This window comes from Monomorium pharaonis, chromosome 1, assembly GCF_013373865.1.
Source record: "Monomorium pharaonis isolate MP-MQ-018 chromosome 1, ASM1337386v2, whole genome shotgun sequence".
In the NCBI taxonomy this organism is placed as follows: domain Eukaryota; kingdom Metazoa; phylum Arthropoda; class Insecta; order Hymenoptera; family Formicidae; genus Monomorium; species Monomorium pharaonis.
In genome coordinates this window covers 4,949,053-4,966,690 of record NC_050467.1, presented here as the reverse complement: position 1 = coordinate 4,966,690, position 17,638 = coordinate 4,949,053, and the positions used below count along the sequence as shown (strand labels likewise).

Genomic DNA, 17,638 nt, shown 5'->3' with positions numbered 1-17,638 from the left:
TACGTCGGAATTTCGCGTTCGAGCGATCTATTTTAATTGGCGCGCGCGAGGGGACGACAAGCTGCTTCTTCCGTGACGCTTATCGTTAGTCGTTAAAATGTACACTCGATAATTGAAGCCGTCCCTTCGTTCTCATTCTAAACACGCTACTTTTAATTACGCTTCCGGCACTCGTCCATACCTGTCGATACTCGACATCCGTCAGGCTGTCAGACCACTTTTTTCACCGTTAGTTCATAACGACAGCTCCTCTCGTGATTTCAAGATGAATTTTTTAGAGACCTAGTTTTATTACCGGCCGGCGGGATTATTTGCAACTTCAGATGTCAGGCTTCTCAAACGGCTAAGTTGCAAATTAAATCTTTCTTTTAAAGAATATATTTGAAAACCGAAGGCCAATATTTGGACACACACTGACATTTTGTGGTGTTTATTCATTTGTTTCATTCTTCGTAAAAACTTTATTTCGATAATGTCGGAAATGCCGTGTTTTCTTTCTACTTTATTCAATTTTATTTTACTCTGTATTCTTTGACAGCACCCTCTCAGAAAGAATTTCTGATACCAAGACAAAAAATATTCTTGATATATTTAATCTTATTACAATCTTATGTAGTATAAAAATAATACAAGATTAAGATTAAATCAGAAATTTCCATCTTCGAATCGGTCTATTCTTAAATCTAGAATATCATAAGATTGTCACAAATTTACTAAATTATTCTAAGAAAATTAATAAGACGACAGCAAAAGTCATTTTATTCTAAATTTAAGAACTTCCCATTTAAGAATAAAATATTCCTTATTTGATAATAAATCTGATTGGCGCTGTACCGATCCTATTTCATAATAGATCGAAAAATAATAGCATTAGGTCCAGAAATCTTTTCTGTAGGTGCACGATTCATAGATTCTGGATACCACTTGCCGTATTTTCTTTTGGCCATTTCCGTGTGAAAAATATCTCTAATCATTTATATCTCTAAAATCACAATATAAGCATCGTCGTACGATGTAGGATAGGATATTATTTTATGAAACTCCGTCTAATACAAACACGAGAGCGAAAAGAAAACTTTAATCTAGTTCCAACAATATTTCTGTTACTAAAAATTAGAAATGCCATATATGTATGTCTTACATTTTCCGGAAAATTCAGCTGAAAGATGCATCGAAAAATAGTTCCATTATCATCATTTCCTGTGAACATAAATCACGGCAGTACTGTATATAGCTCTCAAATAATTCTGCAGACAGTGTGCGGGTACAAGCGGCTGAATTTTTACACGAGGCGATGCGATTTCGGCAAACTTTCCCCTTATATTCTTTTTCTTTTCACTACATTTCTCTTCAAGGAATTCCCGACTGGTACAAGAACTTTGTCACCGTCCGAGAAAAGTAATGAGCCGAACTGTTGCGATGTACCAACGATCGCCGGCGATTATTATGAGCGAGAGAGCCGCGGGCAGTCGCGCCGAATCGCGCGGGACAAGCGCGCGTCCACCGTCCGGATCGATCCGCACCGCGCAAAACTTTCTACGGCGCGACGCGGAATGCGCCTGCAGCGGATTATGTTGGCCGGGGCCCACCTACTTTCGTTCTAAGGCACGTGAATTCGGCGGCTTCTGTGTACCTGTAACACGGAATAAATTTCGGTCATCGAACGCTCGGCGGGGAGGAAACGGGAGGGGAGGGGAAGCAATGATTCCCGCGGGGTTCCACTCTCACCGGAGGAGCACCGATCTCGAGCTGTTCCTCCGAGCAGGACTTTCTTTTTCGCACGGGTTCCGCGACCTGAATCCGCCCGAGGAATCTCTTCTCTCGTGTCGTTTCCCCCCTCCCACTCCCCCCCTCTTTCTCCTCTCATGCCTTTATCTCGCTCCCCGACACGTCGCGCGTTTCGCCAACTTCACTTTTGCGCGATTAATTAAATTCGGGGCAACCTCGATCGCGATATCTCTTTGATCGACGAGGACCGATTCGATCAAAGAAACCGATTCGAGATTGTAATTTAGAAATTGATTGGCTCTTTAAAAGAAATATAATTTGAAGTTAGCCTACATAGTACAGCCTTATCGCTCTGTAAATTCTTGAATTTCTCAGGGAAGTTCTTATTAACGTGAACGAGTCGTCGCGCCAGATCCAAGCTGAAATTTTGATCGAAGCAATGCAAGAAGTAAATTAGCAGGGCCGGAAATCTATATTTTCGTTTAGCGTAATCCCAGCGCGGCGCAACGGCACGGCCGGCGGGGGGGGGGAAGGGCGGGAGATATCGCGGATTACGGGAGGATTACGTTAACGGGCGGAAGGGCACTTTTTCATGTATCTTCAGTCGTTGGCATGCATTAGGCGCGCGATGTAAACGCCGGCCGGAAGGATCGATGTTACCGGAGGCGGCACCTGTGGCAACTATGTCTTGACGTCGTCGTCGTCGTCGTTCTCCTCTTCCTCCCCTCGGCTCGTGACACGTAAAGGGGCAATTACTAGCGCAGGATGCGTGGATACGCATTTCGCATGCAAACACTGGCCGCTGCCAGTAATTAAACGATCCCGGAGAGCGCGTTCCCGGGGATGCGCGAGCCCCGGCCGGCGGCGGCGGCGGCGACCGGTCGTCGTTTGCGCCACGACTCGTGGGACACGATGACAAAGTTGCGCTTGAACGATTAATCAGATCCTACGCGTTCCGAGCGCAAATGTATGCGGGGGGGGGGGGGGACGTGTCGTGTCGATGCAGCGACGCGACGGGGTTTAGCGGACGTGAGCGGCATCGAGAGATCGGGGTCCTCGAATTGGAGACACGTACGGGACGCGCGATGATGAAATACAATCCTGAAGAATCCTAATCTGAAAGTCGAATGAATAGAATGGAGAGAGAGAGAGAGAGAGAGAGAGAAATCCAGGAAATCTCCAAATGATTCCGACCGGCGGATTCCAGTGACGCTACCTCGGGGTTTTTATCGCTTCCTCTTCGAAAAGCTTGGTCGTCGCGCGGCGTCAAGTGGCTACCTCGGGTATACAGAGCGACATTACGCGTTTGTCAGATTTCTTCGTTTCTCTCTCTTCCTCCTCTCGCAAGTTCCGACCTCGTTCCCTCCTCGGTGCCGCCGCGCGGTTAAGTTTCCCGAAGATACTTCGGGGTCTCCGTAATTACCGGAGGATGCCTTTTGCGCCTATTTGGCTGGCGCACGCTCTGTAATCACGTATATACGCATTACGCGCCGGATGATCGCGATCGCGAATACGGAACGCGCGTATATACGGCACCTGTGCGGCCTTATCGCCGACAGATGGTCTAACGTTACGATTCCTGATTAATTAAAGCTCCCGAGAAGTCGACGGCGGGTGCAGCCGTGCGCTCTTTAATGAGCTAAAGTACTCTGCTCGATATACTCGATTCACAGTAGCTATGACCACGTGCGATATATTACTCGCGCACCTATGCCCGGTTAATAACTCGTCCTCCCTTTTTCTCTCTTTCTCTCTCTCTTTCACCCCATATTCCTCTCTCTTCCTCCCCTTTTTCGCTGTCCTCCTCTCCTTGTCCATGTTTCACCCTTCGTGTCTCTCTCTCTCTCTCTCTCTCTCTCTCGTTCGCTTTACCCTTCGCTCGGCTTCGACCTCGCGGCTCCCTCCCGACAAGGAAATCGCGAGAGGAGAGGGAACGGCATCCGAAGGATCTCAGCGTCAATTAAGCAAGAGTTGCGAGACAGGCCTAGACGTATACCTACTCGCACAATCTGCATTTATCTCGGCGAGAGTTACAAGAGCCGTTTGCTATCTACCGCGCCGTGATACGTACGGCAGAGGAGGGGGAGGACGAAAAGAGTCAGTCTCCGTTCGTCTTGTGTTTCGCGCCCGCGAACTCGCAGCTCGCGTTCAACAGGAGTCACGGAAGAGCGAGCGAGCGAGCGAGCGAACGAACAAACGAACGCAAGAGTCGTTAATGCTCGCGAAGGAAAATTAGTCTCGCGGCACGAAAGTGCGACGTTTCGTTAGGAAATTCGTTCGCTCTCGTCGTGACCGCGCAATTAACACTTCAAGTAATTGTGACAGTGGATTATGATGACGCAACACGGGGATTTCTGCGCCGCACTATTAACGTCGGGAGAAACGATGGAGAATTTTATTTGACAATTTTAGTTGGAAAAATTAAAATTAGGAATTGTGTGTACACGAATGTATTATGAAAACTTATGATATTTGCGAATTAAGTTTTGTTTTAATAAACGTGAAATTGCTTTAATCAACGTGAAAACATCAATCTAAAATATTGAAATCTAGATACTTACAGTTTTATTTTTGTTTGTCGATGAGATTTTATTATTGCGCGTTGAAAAATCAATCAGTATATTTTCAATAATTTTTGTAGCTGCCGAGCATGTGATAAATCAAGTTTATTGAATTTTTATAAGAATTTACGATACAGAAAGACTTAATGACGTAACTAACTAAAATATGGAATATAAAAATATGAAAAATTTTTAAATTATTTTGAAGATATCTGCAAAATCTAAACAAAACATTGCATTGTCTCAATACTAATAAAAACACGATTTGAATCGAGTATTTTTACAATACCAGATTGAACCGCTACACCAATTGATGAGATTCTAGTTTACATTTATGTTTCAAAACTTTATTTTTAGCTTTTATTTGAGAAATATTATCCAAAACCAAAGTACCAATATTGTCAGTATTGGTAATCTTTTTCTAACATAAAAAAATATTTTTTTTAATGTTAATTTGTAAAATATTTTAAAAATAATTTACAAGTATATTAAAATGTTAAAATTGTTAAAATCTTAAGATGGTTTAAAAATTACAATTAAAGTTTAACATTATAAAAAAGCGCATTTAAGGTCAATAAGTTTCGGGTAAGTGACCGGGACACTGGGTACGGTCGCTGGGACATTTACCTCAAATCTTTCCGAGGCGTATCCGTTCCGTGTAATTTGCGCCGTGGATTCTGTGAACCGAAAAAGCTCTCGCTCTTGGCTCGGGATCGCAATCCGAGGGATGGTCGTATACCGGTTTCGATCTCCTCGGTAACGTCGAGGGGGTGCGCGCGGGTCAGGGGTCACAGCCGAGTCGAAAGTCGACTTGCCGCGGCATCGGCGCGAGGCAATAATGTTTCTCCACCCGCGCCCCCTGCGCGCCCATTGTGCGTTCCATCCGATCATTATTACCGCGATCGAACCGCGGATCTAGCCGGGCTGATATATGGTACATTGGGGGTGAGATAATATCTGTGCGCGCGGGTTGCAGATTGCCGCCGCCGCCGCGACCGATCGTGGTTGCGGCGCGCCGCGCCGTAGGATTTTCACGACGGCGGCGTCGTAATGTTATTACTTTCGAGCAAAATGTGAAAGTTGGAACACGCCATTGTGTGCGCCCCGACAGATTCAGACAGTAGGGGCCCCCGTGGGTACACACGTGCCTTTGTTTCTCACCGGCGAGCGGCGAATATCGCGATTTTTCGCCGGCCTCCCTTCCCCCCTCGTCCTCCTCCTTCACCTTCGAGACGAGGTGTTTCGCCATCGTCCCGCTCGTTAAATCAATATCAACGACGAGTCCAGAGTACCGAGAACACGCGAGACCTATTTCGCTACGCGAGACATTGCGCGAACAATCCCGTTGATCACAAGTTGTTCGCGTCACGAGCACTTGGATAGAGAGATAGCTTGACATTCTTCGGACATCCGATTATGCGAACATCATCTTGCAATTTGTTTGTTTTTTTTTGTTTCTTTCGAAATTTTCACATGATATATATATGGGTGTGTGCTGTTTTGATATATTACGAATGTGAATACACACGATAATTGGCACTGCGGTAAAAGTAATCTTCGAGTTGTAACATTCCGCAATGATTTAGGTAGTCTTAGGTGAATTATTATTATTGGCTTATTTTGTAGTCTACCTGAACGTTCTCGAAATTGGCGTGTGCGTTATGGTAGCACGCAACTACGAGACCGACACCGTTGATCCGACGATCGTCGATTATCCGTAGCACGTCGTTCAACGAGGCCTCTCGACGGCGCGCGTTTGAGATATTTAGACCAGCTTTTATTACCGGGGTAGGCTCTCGTTGTTTCGCACACACCGCAGCCAGTACCGGTTGTCCCTCCCGAGCCCGAGGGCGCAACGGTTAAATTCCAGCGGACGTTCTCGCGTGGCGGAATGTCTCCCCGCGAGATCCCCGAGTAAAGGAAGAGAAGCTCTGGGCTCCTTAACCGATCGAGGCGAAGATGGAGAACGCGAGTGGAAAGGCAAGAGAGAGAGAGAGAGAGAGACAGAGAGACTCGCCTGAGTGAGACCTTCCGGGAAATTGGATTGGCATTTTGTTCTTTACGAGCGTCCGCGGGGCCGCCGCGGTTCTACAAGGTAGAAACGTTCCTGTCGGAAGACGGGGCACGCGGTTATACAGGGTGGACACTGCTCTACGGATGACGGAACACGCGGTTACACGAGTCCAAGTGAGAAAGGTCTTCTGTCTAGCTGCGAAACTTCAGCCTTGTGCTGCCGAAACATCGAGAAACTAGTATATAATTGTCACTTGACCATATCATCGGATGATTTTTTTTTTTTGTAAATCTTATTCAAAACTGGAGTATGTGTTGCCGTATGCAATAATTGTACTAGAACATTGTTATCGACGACGGTACAGAATACTTAATTATATGTATATTTAATTATCTTTTAAGAGTGATTATATTCTTTTCTAAGTAATTTTAATCATGTTACTTGTATCGTTTGTCTAAAGTTCCGTTCAGTTCTGGAGACATTTTCCAGAAAGTCACATATCACCTGCGTTCAGTTGCTACGCCATATTTAGCCAGGAAAAATTATTATACCCGCGCATTGAACAGATTCCTAGCATTAAATGTTGTCGGAAGACGAAATGTGCGAGGTGAAACATATTAGGAAAGACGTGCCGTAATAACGTGCGGGATGAGACATTGAAGCAGAAGATATGCGCTCTTTTATTTCGTGAATCCAGAAACGTAATAATGGCCTTCACCTCTGTATCATTTCCGATGTAGTGAGCTTCCGAGCTTTATCTCGCGTATCGATTCCGAATCTCGATCCAAACGCGCTGCATGCAGCGAATGATACTTCTGTTGTGAAGTAGCGAAGCCAATCTCTAATAACAGGTCGCAAGCGCAGGTTTTCATTGGTTAAACAAAACTTCGGCGTTGCGTGAATTCGCACCGGAGAAAGAAAACGAAGGAGGGAAGAAGAGACAGGGGCGAAGGGAAAAAAAAATTGAAGAAACGAACCAACTAGCGCTCTCGATTTGATCCAATCGGATCGGATCGTCGGCTTGGGATTTTTGCAAGGCGCGTGCAGCAGGAAGCGCATGATTTGTGCCGACAATCGCGACACGTGGGCGTATGTATATCGCCCGGGAATACAGTCCGGGTTCGATTCGAGTTCCTCGAGATAGCCGTGGCCACGCAGCTGCCTTGCCTGCCTGCCTGCCTTGCCTTGCCTATATCCCTACGTCTCCTAGCTCGCTCGCGCTCGCGCCGAGCTATCGCGAACGAGAAGACGGCAGACGGAGAATCGTTCTTCCTATCCTTCCAAGTTCGATGACTCTCGGCGATGATCATCGCGAGGGGGCAAACGTCCTCCTTCCCCCTGCCTTCCCGTTCCCCGTTCTCTCTATCTGGGTCCCTTCGCGCTTCGTCGCCCCCTGCGCTCCTCCTCCTCCTCCTCCTCCTCCTCCTCCTCCTCCACTACTTCCTTCTCTTTCTGCTTCGTCCTTCTCCTTTTCCTCCCGATGTTGCTCCCTTCTTCTCTCCTCCTTCGCCTTCCCCCCGCGGATACCCTACGCTCGAGTTATCATAACCGCCGCCATCCGTCATGCATCACTTGCCACTTTGTGCCCCGGAGAATCCTCTCGCCGCGACACGACAATCGCGCGCGAATCCGCCGGAGAATCAACGCCGACGACGCCGAGCGAATAGCAAGATATCGACAGGTGTTGCTGTCTGGATTTTTCCCCAACACATAATAGAGCTTTTTAAGAAAAATGCTTTACTAAGGAAACATTGGCCTAGCTGCATGGAGAAAAAAAGATTTATTGCAGCAGTCAAGAATCTGTACGCGTGGTAAATAAATTTCAGTTGTATACAGCCAAAATTTAGCTGCGGTGCGCAGATTTTTGTTACCGCGCTAATCTTTTTTTTCTGTGTAAATATCATGATTCGTAAAAAAAAAACCTCTAGTTGTTTTTACATTTTTATCAAACTTGTAATTTCTGTGTTACACATATATAATCTTATATGCGTTATGTATTTATGTACATGTACAATATTGACTATGAACCGCAAACGTTTAGTTATTTAAAAGATTGCGACAGCGCGAGTATTGTTTAGGATTCCTGTTTCGCTCTATCAAATTCAGCGGTTAATGTTCTGCTACAACAACTTACAGCGATAAAAATTGCGCAGACACCGACGTTTAAAGCGGTTGTAAGCCGCGTGAATTTCGGAACGCATTGTCGTAGGTGAAACTGTGAGAAACACGCCCGGTGTCTTTTTCTCGGATCTGGCCACGATATCGATCAACCTGGTCCCCCGTTGTTTCACCGCGCGGAAGTGAAACGTGTACCATACGTGTTGAAGTATCGGACCTTGCCATTTCAGTGAACGCAGATAAACGCGTGCAAACGATATACCCCGCGCACGCCGAAGAATATCTAAGCTATCGAGGGATATCTAAGCCATCATTTGCACTTGGCGTTTATCGATCAATCGGTTGTTGTCTTAACTGCCAAGCTCCGGGGCGAACCGAGGTGGAGGAAGCTTGGATTTCAGATCGTCGTTCTCGTTCGTACGCCCGGCATCGATACCGGTATTATCCGCCTCCTTGAAAGGCGATCGCGAGTGCAATTTCGCTCATTCACCCCGCGCCGCGGAATTTTTCGCGAATAAATAAGTCGGCATCTCGCGCGCGCGCGAGCAACGCGACGCTGCTCTACGATCCCGATGCTTTTATTTTCGATTCGAGATCGCGAGACACGAAGGCGATAGAAGGAGAGACCCGCGGGAAAAACCAGTTTTCCACGCGCCGTCGTTTCCACCGATGTTGAATACGAGATGCATTAACGCGGGACCGCCTTACTCGTTTTGCGCCATTTACCTTAACGACGTCGACTTTTCTCGACGGCGCTTTTCGCCATCGCTCTTACTCAACCCGGGCTAGCGGTACTACCGGTCGATCGACACGGACAGGTCGCGTGTGCAGGTTGGGGCACCTGCTCCTGCACCGGTGGTGAATGGAAGAACTTACTTTAGAGAGACGCATCCCAGACCTCTCTCTCTCTCCTCCCTACGATCTCTCTTTCTCTTTCCTCCTCTTTCCACCTCGTATCCCGACACGACTGACACGAGGTTAAGCCACGTCTAACTGTAAGATAATCGGCCTGCTCGTTCGGATCGTTCGGTCAACTCGCGTGCGTTATTTACTCTCCTCTTCTTCCGCACCCCCTTCCTTTTGCTTCCCGGAGACCCGTGCGCTCTTCGTTTATCAATGGCCTCGCGAATCGTCCTTCGCCCGATAGGAGATGTTAGAAAGTTATTAAACAATAACTCCTTTTTATGAATACGAGAGGTGTTTGCTGTCGGGAAAAACCGGGAAAAACCTGGAATTTTTAGAAATACTATTGAAACTCGTTATTGGAAATTTATTATTGATTTAAATTCCACCTCTCTTTTTCTGACAAAATTTCTTTGATAAATTTTTTTTAATAATGTAAAATATCGACAGTTGATTAGCAATAAATAGCTGCAACAGAAGACAATACATTGTTCTAAATTCTTGTATGTTATATGTTTAATCATCATTCCAATTCTGTATTTTTGTATTCTAAAAATAAATTCCGAGAATATTCAGAGAACTTTTTAACGAAATTTGAGTAAATCGTAAAATCGGAGAAGATGGTAAGAAAAACAGATTATAAATGGAGGTAATGGTACTCGTATTATTCCCGTTTTTATCTCCGCAAAGCGAATAGAATAAGAAATATATGCTTCCCTAATCTGTATTCATGCGAGTGATTTCTTCATTGATGAGATCATAGATGAAGTCAGCTCGTAAAATATACTTCTTACAGAGAAAATATTAATTAGACGTATCGGGTGTTAAAATACGAGTGTGTTATTATGCAAAGGTATAGTTTTATTGATGAGCATTTAAGGCGGGCTATGTAAGATATTTGCAAATTAATTGCTCTCATTAACTTTTAATTGCACCCTTAATCGTCTTATGCAAAGCCCCAACAAATTGGTATACGAAAGTATACTTTTAATGGAGTTTAAGGCAAATTGAAACTGGTTTGCAAATTGATCCTCTTAATTGGCTATTCAATCGTCTTACAACGTTCTTAAACCTGGCTCAGAACACTGTATCAACATTTGCATTTATTTATCATATTTCCTTATACGTTTCTTTCATTCTATTATTGTCTTTTATCTCTCTTTATTACACAATTTCTCTTGTTCATTATCGCTAGAATCGTCACATCGCCATCTCTAACAATGCTTGTCACACTTATTCCAATCCTTATGTAATTAGTTATTCTTTTTCTAATGTATCTGTTCTCGTTATATTTCTGCTTAATTAATATATTGCTAATCCTCAGCATGGCGCAAGAAATACAGTGAACTGAATTGCCTTTTCAGAGTTCACTTATAAGCTTCCTGCGAAGTGTATGATCTGTCTAACTGATTAGCTTATCTTTCTGAAAGTCATATTATATACTTTAAAAAGCAGCGTAATTCTTATTGCTCCCGTAAAAATTCCCGGATTTATGGCACATTCAACATTACGGATCCAATTAGATCCACAGTATCTTTCAATAGGATTTCAGGCGAACACGTTAGATAATTGGTCCCGCTTTCTGATCCTTCCAGATGCAAGATGAATGGCGAATCGTGCGCACCATAGGGACGCCAGGTCGGCATAGAAATGGGCAACAACAGCAGCAGCTCCCATCAATATTGCGCGTCCAGCGGGCCGTCACAGGAGATTGCCGGACGCGGGTGGACGCAATCCTTCCCCCGGGAGCTCGGGAGGCATCACCCTCAGCAGCCGAACGGACACAAGGTCCTGCCGGAGCCGCCCAATCAGCGGCTACGCGCCACCAATAATGGAAGCATCATTCACAACGGGGGAACCATAAGCGGCCGCAGGCCGCCGGCCCTCACGCTTCCGCACGACCTTAATAAGGTAAGGATTCGCGGCGGCTTTTCGAGTCGCGCTGATGACGTGGCGTGCTGTGCTCCTCGTGTGCCGCAGAACGCGCGAGCCGCCGCGCAATCCGTTGCGGTTGCGGTGCGCACCAAGGGTTTGTGCTGCGGAGACACGTCGCAGATTCTCACGCCGATAATATCGGTTGTTAACCGTAATGATGACTTGGGGTAGTATTAATGGGGGGACTAGAGTTTTTATATGTTGGAGATTTCATGTTGTCTGATAACGTCTGATTTTTTCTAATCGTTAATTACGGACTAAACTAAGGGGGATGAATAAATTTCTGCTCGCGTTTCGCGCGCGAGAAACGTATCGTCGCGTTTTGTACGTTCGTTTTTGGTCTATTCCGAGAACGGAATATCCGCTCCATCGGAACGCCTCCACGAAAAGATACGCACGTGGTGCGTACCGTTTCGATTCGGAAAATATACGTATTCCGGAGCGGTTCTTGACAGCGGTAAACGCGCCTCCACAATGATTGGACAGCAAAAAGCGCTCCGGAGGATAAGGATAAATAAAAAAAATTTCTATTCTTATCAAGCAACAGCATCTCCATGAAAAGACGCTGTAATGTAATATTTACAAGTAGGTGAACTTACAATTAATATTATTAACAGATACATGCGTTTAGAAGAGACACAGATTTTTCTTTTTTTTCTTTTCTTCCCTTTTCATTTTCTTTTTCTCTTTTTTTTCTTTCCTTTTTTCTTCTTTTCCTTCCCTTCCTTGTCTTCTTCCTTTTTCCCTTTTTTTGTCTTTAATTTTCTTCTTTTCCTTTTCTTTTTCTTTCTTTTTTTCCTTTTGCTTTTCTTCCGTTTTCTGTATCTGTTCATGTAACATTTGTCTTCTATATCTGTCTTCCTCTTTTTCTCCCTTGCTTTCTTCTCTTCCTCCTTTCTTCTTTCATTGATTACTTATCGGTATTTTATGTCTTTATTTTATTTTGATGATGTATACATTTTGAACGGCTTTCATATATTAATCTACTATATGATTGTAAGAAATAATTACAATTATTTGGTGATCTGTGCTCAGCTAAATTGTCAGACACTTTGGCAGAATCATTCTTTCCGTGCAATGTAGATAGTACATAGTAAATGTATCTTCTCTTGTTTCACATACTTATTTTTATGCAAATTACATTCAGTCGAGAATAAGGATCGCGGAAAGATTGATGTTTTCTGCTCCGAATCTCTTTTGTACGAAAGTTGGCCGCGTGTACTTTGCAAACTTGTTGAAAAGGTACAATTTTTCATTCGCCTCGGTTCGATCTCCCGACTTCGTGTGTCTAGCCAGTCCTCCTTCTGTCCAGACGAAGACGCATGTTTCCATCGTCGTCGGGAGTTCTCACGCGGGGGTAATGCGCGGAATTCGCGGACCGCGTCTTTTGGCCGGGCGCCATGTGTCGTAACCCGGTTAAAATTATTCTATGGAGCGACTTTTTACCGCGAATTCGCGAAATGTATCACGCGGCCTTCATCGAACGCTTTGTGCCGGCGGTCGCACAGAAGAGAACGACGGTTTCTCATCCGCCCCGCTCTGTCACAGTGCCCCGTTCTCTATAACGCTTGTTACACGCATCTCGGAAGGAAATCGCGTACGCACACTTCACAAATGAGCAGTGCTCGGAGAATAAATGTAACACTTTACCGTTCTACCTTTATGTAATACTTAAGAGGAAAAAAAAATATTCTCCTAATCCGTTATGCATATAATCGGAGAACTCGCTAATGAGAACTTGTATTGTGAAAGGCAGACGTAAATATTTTGCTCACTCGCATATTATCTTCCGCATGCAAAAGACAATCGGAATCTAGATCGTAGTAAAAAAAATAGTGGAACAAAGCGAGGAGAGGTGAGTCCGCGGATTCGAGTCGGAATTTTTTAATAGCCCGTCCTCTCTCGCCTTGCAGCAGGGAATATTTCGCAGCCGCAGCACCTCGGCGTCGAACATCGGCGCGTCGCGCGGCCGCAGGGTCGAGCATCATTGCTGCTACGGAAACGGACCGAGATGCTGCATGGAGAACGAGATGCAGGAGCTCAAGAGATTCGGCAGCGAGCCCGATTTGCGATACTCGCCGATGGCGCGGGAGGCGGCGCGCTGCAACGGGAAACAGCAGCAGCAGCAGCAGCAGCATCAGCACGCGATGGAGCATCGGCATTGCGGAAGCGGGCATTATCCTGAGCGAGAGTGCAGGGAGCGAGAGAGCCGGTACAGGAGCAAAAAGAAGTACAAGGCACCGGCGCCGCCGTTGAACGGCGTCGTGGATGGTTCGTCCCCGGATTCTTACAGGTATATTTAGAATCCTGTACGAATAATTTTAATATCTTTGACATCTCTCGAGTTATCGTTTTTTTGTTTATAAGTCGCCAATTTCAACGGTTGAATAATAATTGATATCGTATTTGAATTTTTATAATAACATTTAAACGTTCTTTCTCTTAAGATTGCTAATTCCTTATCAGAAATATGATCGATAATAATCACGAAAAGAAAATGTACTTAATAAAATTCTACAGTATTAATTATTAAATTCGTATATATTTTTAATTTTATGTGATTGCGTGTCGATTTAGGTTAACGGAGTTGAAACACAATTAGAGACTTAAGCTGGAATTAATATCTCAAATTATAAATTGATCGTCAATTTGGTTACAATGGCACAAGTGTCTTAAAGATATAGATAATAATAGTCAACTTATTATGATGCGATCTTTCTTTATCAAGTGTATATATTAATATTTAATCTCTTTTCTATATTCATGCCAATCTACATCCATGTTTCGATGTAGGAATCTTGTCCCTAGGTATAATGAATCCGGCCAGAACCGACCGGGCGGTTGCCGCGGTGACGAGGAGGTCCAACCGCCACCGAGGCGATCGCGCCTCTTCAAGACGCGAGCGGAGACGAAGAGAGCGCAAGTCAACTGGCTCTCGTCGTCGCAGGCGCAGGCCATCGCGGAACGCTGTGAGAACGGCAGCAGGCTGAACGAGCAGAACGAACGACGGTGGCGGGGTGAGGACGGCCGCGTTGCCAACAAGGAGAACAGGCTGGTCTGGCGCGATCAGAGCAACCATCTCCATCAGGACCGCTGGTGTCGGGACGAGCACAGGCGCTCGCGGATCTTCGACGGCAAGAACACGCTGCAGAGAAGCATGAGCAGTCCGGAGTTCCAGGCGGAATTGATGCAGGTGGCCAGAAAGGTGCGCAACAAGCTCAACTGCGGCGGCAGGTCCTCCGTGGAGTCGGTGAGCTTGGAGCGCAACGGCGACGCTGGCCGATGCGCGAAAGAGTCGAAGCTTGAAGAGGCAAAGAGGCCGGAGAAACGATCAGCGAAGAACGAGGAGAGTTGCTCTGAGGAACGCGTACTCGAGGACAGGATCGTCGAGGAGAGGCGACTGACCGAACGTTGCAATCGGCCTGAAAATAAGCATAACTCGTATGGGGACGAGCGTAAGGGGAACGCCTGCAATCCCGGAAGGCCTCCCAAGGACTACTTGGCGGAGAGGCAAGCGGAGGGTGTGTCGGGCGGAAAGAGACGACTCGTCGAGAAATCGGCGATGTACGACGAATCCTCCGCGATGCAGCCGAAGGAACCTCTTCGGAAAAGTGCGAAAGATCGCCTGGACGCCGTGGGACGTTCCTCGGGGGAAAAATTCTCGGAGAAGCACCGAAGAGAGCTCCTTGAGGACTATCAGCGAGCGAAGAGTGTCGCCAAGAGCCGGAAGTACGAAAACCCGATAGACTCGGGGAGAACCAGATCGGAGAGCCCAGTGAGGCCTTACATCAGAGTCACGGATCCCCGCGGACAGGGTTCCGGGAGGGAAAGCACGCCCGAGCGAACGAGCGAGGCCAAAGAGAGAGAGAAGGAGAGAGATCCCGATCGCAGATGGCGGAAGAGCGACGTTAGGAATACTGATGGCGCGCCGGACGAGAAGAGATGGTCCTGCGAACCTGTTCCCGCGACGGCGGAGAAGAAAGACGCGAAATCCAAAGAGAAGCTCGCGAGGAAACCAGAAGTCAAGGAAGCCGTCCGCGAGAAAAATTGGCACGTGTAAGTTGCTCCCGCATCTCAAATCGATTTATCTCTCACTCGCGCGAGTCGCGGATGCGTGCACGTGCGTCGAGCGATTCCGGTGCAATAATTATTCCTCTTATCAATGAACGCGTCTCGTGCGTGCGCACGGATGCGAGTAGGCACGCGATTAGTTTTCCGATGACGACGAATAAGCGATGATTAATACATTTGTTGGTAATCGCGTAAGAGTTTGATATCCTCGTTTTCGTTTCTCTAGATTACCGTTGCCGGAAAAATCCGCACCGAAGACCTTCTACTTCGGCATGGACGAAGCATTATCGAATGAGTCGCGGAATTGCGTGGATCAGCACATGGAGCAAATTCAATCTAGGTTGCAGGCCAGAGAGATTAATGGATCAATCGAATGCCACGACTACACGGATGATGTGAGTAATATGTTTCTCTTTTTATTTATAACGCTCTATTAATAAAATTACAAAATCATTCTTTGGCATAATTTTTCTTTAAAAAAAAAAAAAAAAAAGAGAGAGAGAGAGAGAGAGTTTGAGAAGCTTTTAAATAGATGAAACAATCGCAATTTAGGGGAAGAACGGAATCGAAGACATCTCATTGAAATTACGGCCTACGTTACCCAAAAAACAACTGGAGATTCCGCGATTCTCACCATCGGCAGCGTGGAGGTTACTATCAGCGTTGGAAGCACCTGGGCCAACCATGAGCACGGCGAGCGAGGAAGTTCCGGTAAGCGCAAAGTATATATAATTAGAATATTCTAGTATAACAACTGGCAAAACAGTAAGTGTGTAGAACTGAAAGAGATAAAATATTTGAAATACTTTTGATTAAACTGTGACATTGTTTGTCAGGTGATGTTCGAGGAACGTATCGAACGTTTGTCGAGGCCGCCTCCGCCGTTGATTGCACTTGGTCCGCGTAGCTCGCACGATAAGTCGGGCGATTCAGGCATATCTGGGGACGCCGGCGCAGCCAATGACGACTCATTGGACGTCAGCACTAATACCAATAACAATCGACTGAAGACGCCGGCGACAAGGCCGACGTGGACGCCACAACAAGATTTAGGTGAAGAGTCCAGTAGTGATGCTGGAGTAGATTCACCACCGCCGATGCCGACCCCAGTGAAATTTCCACCTAGGGCGCACGTGTTCTCGTTGTCACTACCGCGCGACGACAATCGCATGTACTTGTACAACTCGGATCTAAAGAACAAGGAGGGCTCGACTTTCAACTCACTGCAGAAGCTGAAAAGATCGGTATCGGGCGCTCTCGGACTTGGGCCGTTGGATCTGGAGAGGAAACGCACTCGCGACGTTCTCGACGATAATTGGCTGTTGTCGACAAGCGCTCCAACATCGCTGCAGCATACCCAGATTACGGACGCTACGCGATCCTCACCGCCCGGGTGGAAGTCTGGTTTCGATGACGAGGACGATGACGAGGTTCTGGTGGAGGACCTGGAAGATCGCGGTGATTTTCCCGTGATCATGAAGCCGCCATCATTTTCGTACTTGGCTTCCGGCGGTCATGTAATGTACCTGCCCGAGTCCAATGACTCTCAATATCAGTCGCAAAGTTTGAACTACAGAAGTAACATTGCAGCAGAAAGCGAGAAGAATTCCGGCAACAGCTCCGGACCAAAGTACCGTAAAAACGGTGTGGACGAATTTAGGAAATCGAGCAAAGATATAGAAAGAACGAACAAGAATCCCAAAGAATCAGTTTTAAAAGAAAAATCTTTTGCGAACGACGAAAAAGTGAATAACAGATTTTCTAAATCGTGTGAGAACATATCTGAGATGAAACAACGAAGTACCTCGCCTGTTAGTGCTCAGCAAAATTTACAGGATAAGGAGATCGCACCGGAAATCAAGACACCGTTAAAGAGCAATTCGAAAGGTCGTAGATTTACGTTCCAAAGTACTGTGCGACAGATTGAGAGGCGCAGATTAGCGGAGAAGCTTTCGCGGGAAGCGGAAGCCAAGGAAAGACAGAGGAAAGGCGAACTGGAGGCGATGCGTAAAGTAGAAGAGGAATTCCAACGAAAACGTGCCAGAGAAAAGGCGAATATTAGGCAGCAACTTCGCTTGTACAGCATGGATGAAAACATGAGGTGAGATAAAATTATCTACTTTTAATTACTTGTTTAAAACTTTGAAATGTATTGCATTTTTAAATAAATTTTTTGTGTTTATTTATAGATAAAATGCCTACGACGTTATTATCCAAATTTAGAGATAGATATAAGAAAGAGAAGAGTTTTAGAAAAAAAAATTATTTAAAACATTTCTTAACATAAATGAATACTGCTTAATTATTT

The 17,638-nt window shown here is 45.7% G+C and overlaps 1 protein-coding gene across 4 annotated transcripts in view; it reads left to right on the top strand.

The window, feature by feature from the left end:
• Positions 1 to 17,638, top strand: part of LOC105837442 — a 77,278-nt gene that overhangs the window by 55,947 nt on the left and 3,693 nt on the right. For 3 of the 4 annotated variants that reach the window (XM_036293459.1, XM_012682221.3, XM_012682224.3), the window contains exons 2-7: positions 10,920 to 11,235; positions 13,173 to 13,552; positions 14,053 to 15,315; positions 15,557 to 15,725; positions 15,883 to 16,041; positions 16,167 to 17,431. In XM_036293459.1, coding sequence (XP_036149352.1) covers positions 10,975 to 11,235; positions 13,173 to 13,552; positions 14,053 to 15,315; positions 15,557 to 15,725; positions 15,883 to 16,041; positions 16,167 to 17,431 — 3,497 coding nt within the window. In that variant the 5' untranslated portion in view covers positions 10,920 to 10,974. The remainder of the gene's footprint in view (positions 1 to 10,919; positions 11,236 to 13,172; positions 13,553 to 14,052; positions 15,316 to 15,556; positions 15,726 to 15,882; positions 16,042 to 16,166; positions 17,432 to 17,638) is intronic. The other variant, XM_012682223.3, reaches the window with a different exon arrangement.